The 6029-nt window shown below is 40.2% G+C and overlaps 2 protein-coding genes across 7 annotated transcripts in view; one reads left to right on the top strand and one right to left on the bottom strand.

Annotated features, from left to right (window-relative positions):
• Window positions 1–5456, bottom strand: part of LOC124384642 (eukaryotic translation initiation factor 4 gamma 3-like) — a 75999-nt gene extending 70543 nt beyond the window's left edge. Inside the window, exons 1-7 of one of the 6 annotated variants that reach the window (XM_046847673.1) lie at window positions 2964–2994; window positions 2561–2640; window positions 1359–1470; window positions 1076–1191; window positions 916–975; window positions 681–779; window positions 157–177 (exon numbers count right to left, since the gene is read on the bottom strand). In XM_046847673.1, coding sequence (XP_046703629.1) covers window positions 172–177; window positions 681–779; window positions 916–975; window positions 1076–1191; window positions 1359–1470; window positions 2561–2640; window positions 2964–2985 — 495 coding nt within the window. In that variant the 5' untranslated portion in view covers window positions 2986–2994 and the 3' untranslated portion in view covers window positions 157–171. Of the gene's footprint in view, window positions 1–156; window positions 178–680; window positions 780–915; window positions 976–1075; window positions 1192–1358; window positions 1471–2560; window positions 2641–2932; window positions 3014–4808; window positions 4935–5027; window positions 5182–5351 lie in introns of those variants that run through there. The other 5 variants (XR_006925434.1, XM_046847672.1, XR_006925435.1 and 2 more) reach the window with 5 other exon arrangements.
• LOC124384638 (eukaryotic translation initiation factor 4 gamma 3-like) overlaps window positions 1–6029 on the top strand; it is a 1295064-nt gene that overhangs the window by 975401 nt on the left and 313634 nt on the right. The gene's annotated exons all lie outside the window — the stretch shown is intronic.

Raw genomic sequence — 6029 nt, 5'->3', positions numbered from 1 at the left:
CAGCTGCATTAATACATTTAAATGGCTATCTCTCTAATCACACTTAATTCCTCCAGGATTAATTACAGGTTGTGTGACCTCTAACCTCTCGTGTGGTGCTGATGTTCCTCCTCAGAAGTCCGTCTGCTGTCTGAAGTCTCAGCTCCACCCTCTTCAGGTCATCAGACTTCATCAGGGCTGTCAATTAAACACAACCTATGTTTATCTACACTTATGATACCAGGACGAGAAAATACCAGGGCAGCACTTGTGCTGGTTTATAAATAAAACTGCATCAAGTCTACCAACCAACACACTGCTTTTTACACCACAAACACAAACACTTTTCTCTTTTCTGATCAGACGAGCTGCCATTTGAGTTCACTGACAATGTTCTTATACTAACAAATGAAATTGATCACAGTATGATTTTTAACCCATATTGATTATTGCACATTTTTAAAAGCCCTCTGTAACAACCAGCCAAAAATATGCCGAGCTAAGCGATTAGATCAGACATAAACAATAGTATTTCAAATCAATTTTAAAGCGAAATGATTTCATAAAATAACTATGCTGTCACTTTTACTCAGCTCTTCTATTATTATTACTCAAGTAGTAGAAAATCTACTGCCCACTGGATCCTGTTTGGTCCAGATCTTCCAGTGGAGTCTAAATCTAGTGTGCAGCCAACAGCTCACCTGCTCAGTATTGAAGTTGTTCCCATCCTTGGTTTCAGGAAGAAAATCAGCACAGCTCAGTTTAGAGTCCCTCCATAAGGCCTCCACTTCCTTTTGGCTCTAAAGTGAAGAAAAACACAGCAATGACTTGAACAAAAAAGAACCTTTTTCAACTAGTATGACAAAACACTTTCCTTTTTTCAGTCATGTGGTCACGTGTGATCTGGTTTCGCTCCAGCGTGGTCTCCACACCCACCCGAACAACAACGTCCAGCATCCCGCCCTGGTCCAGTTCCTCCACGCAATGCGAGGCCTCCTGCACACGAACCCACCACGATTATGTGATGCAGTAACAAGATAATAACCGATGTGTATTCAACTAAATGTGATCATAAGACACTGCATGAGATCATTACTTTGTAATCATTTATGTGTAGAAACTCCTCAATAATGGATTTAGAGCGTTTCTCCATTTCCTCCTCTGATAGCGCAGGCTTGTTTGTAGTCGAGTCTGGCACTGCGTCGAGTTTTACTGAAACACAAGAGACATGATGTGTCATGACTAAAAATGCTCATGCATTAAAGTGAATTAAGTTTCAAGAACAACACCTACAATCACAACCTGCTTTGAATTTTTTCACAACATGAACACAGGAGAGAGCTGAAAAAGAACACAGACTACATTCACTACAGACTCACCTGATGCTCCGGATGTGGCTCTAGCGCTAGTTTCTCCATCGCAGCCGTTCTTCCAGTTCAGCCGTCGTCCCCCGAAATTCGATCCCAAATAAATCTTATCATCTGCTGGTAACTACACACAAACACAATTCAGGTCAAATAAGAACGCTTCTTATAAACCTGGTACAAAAAGTGTACTTTAACAGATTGCCAGTTTTGAAGTAGAATTCACAACATTACTTAAATTGTGTGAATTGTGTAACTCGAGTAATTCAAATACAAAAAAGCATCGAGGCAAAAAACTTGGCTTAGTCCATTTATCTACACACAGAGCACCGCGTTTCCGCACGACCCATTCTTACTGATGCACCACCCGCTAAACTCTGAACAGGTAACACAGAAGACGCTGCAGAATGAAAAATGGAAGAACAGGAGGAGAAAACAGCGAGGGCTGAGGAGAAGATCCAGGCTAAAGAAAACGGAAAAAAGTTTCAAACGTTTTTTTTATCATTTTGAACTAAAACAAAGAAAACACAGTACGGTGCGTTTACCGTTTTTAAAAGTAATTAGAAAAGTACGTTTTATATTTTTATTTATATATTCATTTATTTGCATTTTGATGTCATATCGCAATTAAATGCACTCAATGGGTTTAGTTTACACAGATATTCTTGTCTGCAATTTCAGCAATTAAAATGTAAATTATTCTAAAAACGGAACAAATGACTTGACCTGTCTTACTTTCTCTTGTATATTTCATATTTCTCTTTAATAAAGAAAAGGTACTTATAATATTTGGTAGAATTCTCGATCACTAAAATAATCGATAGCCGCAGTCCTAATTGTGTGAGTGAAACTCGAAAGCTTTAAGGAAAAGTCTACCTAGTAAACAAAAACTAATGAATATGCAAATCAGAACATCCGTTTACTTAAATGTTTCCCATCAGATCATGAGAATCTCACAGCTACATCACTCATTGCTATTTACTGCCTTATTGTTGAATAAAAAAGGAATGAAGCAGCTCCTATAGCTCTAAATCCACAAACATTTGGGGGATTTCTAACGCTTAGTTCAGGCAACTCTTAAAGGTAAACACTTTTCAACTACGTAAATCATTTCACCAGCAGGTTTGAGTTCATCTACATCTCAAGCTTTAAATGCTGACTGAAGTAGTTCAAGCTTGCATTTGAAAAGCATGTTTCTGCACATGTAAAGTCAGTACCTTGTTGATTTTAGGGATCTTGTTGGGGTCTATTGTAATGTTCATGCTCACAGTGTTCATGGTCTCATGACTTGAAAATACTGTAAAAAAAAAAAACAAGAAATAACAACAAAAAGATGCAGTGCATTGGTTAAGTGCTGTGAAAAGAAAGGGGACTGAGCTGTAAAAAGGATTAGTCTAGAACACATATGCCCTCTATAATCTGGCCTATTCATGCCCATGGATCGTAGCTTTTCTTGAACTTTTCTTTACTTCTCCTGCTCCTCAATTTTGGCATCCATGTGGATATTTTCAATGTGATTTCACAGTTAGAATCACAAAGAGGCTTAAATGCACTAAAACATAAAGAAGGAGATGTGATGTTTTATTTACCGCAGCCAGAGATTTACACAAGATCCCGTACCCCAAGGAGAAGTTGGGCTCATCAATGGCTTTCTCAAAATCAGGTTGACGACACCTTCAGTCGCTCCTGTGTGTCGATGTGGAGCTCTTTCACCTGCTTCATCAGCTGATTGAACATCTCTGCCGTCAGTTTGTTAAGGAAACCGCGCACCGTCCGGAAAATCTTCTGCGCAACACACATTAGCACGACTGTATTTAAAAATAATATCTGCATCCAGGTATGGATAGAAGCCCCTCTGGTTTCTGCATACAATCAGGCAGAACTGGATGCTCAAAAGAAAGTCTCTACTATATTGTATCCTCTTATTCTCCATCTCTGGCTCTGAGGAAGGAACGAGCAAAAGCAGACATGAAAAGTAGTGAAAACATGATGAAGTGTGCGAGGTCAGAAGAAGTAGGTCTCACTGTGCATGGTGGTGTTGTTGGGCTCTTCGACAGGTGAAAGGACCCCATCGTTGCTTTCATCCTCAGAGCCGGGCTCGGGTTCGTTCTTCGGCGGCTCGGCTTCCTGCGCTTCGATCTCATCTGCTGGTGTTTCTGCTGAAACCAGATGCTCCACAATCACAGGAGACACACTGGAATTCTCGACTGTGGTTGAGACTGGCTCAAGGTCAAGTCAGACTGCTGGAAAGCGAGCTCTGGCTTATCCTAACACACAAACACACCCAATTAATAATAAAACACCAGGATTACTGTGAATTTGTAGTGTAAATGTAGGTTTCACACATTCACCGAAGTGAACGACAGCATTTATATCTTTATATATGGTTATTTAAAGAAATACTCCAGTGTTGCACCTCAGTTTATATCTACAGGATTTGTAGTCCATGTGCAATAACTACAACCAAGAGCTAACATGCCTCCTAGTTTATTGAGACGAGCAGAAAATGTTACTCATGACTCGATTACAATGAAAGTCAAAGGGCAGTTGTGGGAAAAAGGAAGGATTATGTGAGATTTTTATACTATTACCAAAAGATAATATTGCATATTGAAATTTAAAGATGTCTAATTCTTTTATTTGTAGAAAACGATTAAAAAACGGTCTTATTTCTAAAAGCAATGGATTTGTTCTTTTAGGCTACTTTTGTATTCAACACGTTTAACATGCACAACAGTTTAACCATTTGCAATACGTCTTAATTAAAACATGTTGGAAAATGCTGGACTACACGTCTAATTTAGTCACATTGTAGAAGATTTTGACCAATTAAAATCCAGTGCAGGGACAGCGACGAGCCCTAAACTCACCTCTCTGAGCGATTGGGAGTCGTCAGGACGAGGAGCCGTGTCTGTTTCGGCTCATCGATGGTGAATAGAGCAGAAGCTGGAACCTCTGGGGGCACGTGCACAGGCTCTGTTTTATCTGGCTTTGGTGTGACGGCTTGTGCAGGACCGGGCTCAGCTGAAGAGGTAGACTTTTCAGCGTCATCTAATGCAGCAGATTTTACTGAATAACTCTCAAGCTGTTCATCTGTAGACAACAGAGACAGTAGCAATTAAATCACAGACTAGACGAGTCAAAAATCTAAAAAAATTATAATTGAGATATTGGGACTCACCTGGTTTCAAGTCGCCAGGAGCAGGGGGTCCCTGAGCTCTGTCCACATTATAGACGTGCTCATTTTCCACCACTTGGTTCAGTTGATGGGATTTGAGGTGGAAAGCGTGAGGATAATGAGAATTTGGACATAAAATAGAAAGAGAAAGAAGGGAAAACAGAGTGCACACATAAGTAAAAAATAGTGGAAAGGGGAAATGGTAATACAGGTAAATATAAGGAGGAAGACTGGTGAGCTATTAGCCAGAAGAATCTGCTTCCTCTATGAATGTGTGTGACTGTTACCTGCAGAGGCATAGGGACGGAAAAGACATTTCCCACTGGCAGAGTGGGCTTCCGACTCCTGCCAGCTACTGATATGATCTCCTCCGTGATGTCCTTGTTGTCCTGGTTAGGATCTCAGACAACGATCTTAATGGGAAATAAACAGCACATGATCAGAGATAAATAGGTTCATTACTCAGTAAATAAACCAGTACTGAAACAAAGAGTAAGCACACGCACCGTTTTCCTCTTCCTCTTGGTAGATGGATGTTGCTGCAGTGGAGGGACATTTTGACAATCTGATTTTAGTAGTCAGTTATGTTTTATAGATCGTTCTGAACCATAATCAGGTCCCCAATAATATCACAGATTGGATACCACTTTTCATTCATTCCTCTTCTTTAGTTCCCTTAAAGACAGAGTAAGTGATCAAGGGGTTTACAAAATGAGCCGTTTGGCTGCCGTAAGTAAAATCTAAATGAACAGTGTGTTTAGGTGATGAGGAAGTGATGGGCTTTAGTTTATTCTGTGTGAAAAACAGTGTGTGTTTGAACTGTACATTACCAGCATTTGTTCTTCTGGAGAACTCGCAGTCATGTTCACCACCACAGGAACGTAGGTCACCCAATACTGTTGATTAGAACAACATGAAAATGTCTGTCACTACATTTGACATCATATTTAATGTTCTCTCTGATACTTGCTCAATACAGATCTACAACATATACAGAATATATATTTGTCAATATTTAGTGTAATTGAAGAAATGAGGATGGATATTTCTGTATGTTGTTGCAGTTTTAAAGTGAACATTCCTACTGCAGTAAACAAAAGAGTTAATGATCCACTTTTCTCTTCTTTCTCACTCCATGAGAAGTGAGAAAGCTCAGGAGAAATGTAAACGAACGATGAAGCAGAAAAAAAGTTGAGAGTCAGGTTGTTGGTGGCACACCATGCTGCCAGATTACGGATCTCTTCCTGTAGGCCGATTCGTTGTTGTTGTCGATCTGGCCGACCACGGTGGTGTCATCTGCATACTTGATGAAGATGTTAGATATACAGAGGAGCACAATCATGGGTGAACAGGGAGTAGAGCAGTGGGCTCAGAACACAGCCCTGGTATGCCAGTGTTCAGAATTAGGGTTGAGGATACCTGGTTTCAACCTGACAGATTGAGGTCTGTTGGTGAGAAAGTCCAGAATCCATCTGCAAGTGGAGGTGCAGATACCCAGTTCACTGAGC

The sequence above is a fragment of the Silurus meridionalis genome, chromosome 4 (assembly GCF_014805685.1).
Source record: "Silurus meridionalis isolate SWU-2019-XX chromosome 4, ASM1480568v1, whole genome shotgun sequence".
Classification (NCBI taxonomy): Eukaryota; Metazoa; Chordata; class Actinopteri; order Siluriformes; family Siluridae; genus Silurus; species Silurus meridionalis.
The sequence above is the reverse complement of the archived record's forward strand: the minus strand, read 5'-3'. Positions and strand labels throughout refer to the sequence as shown.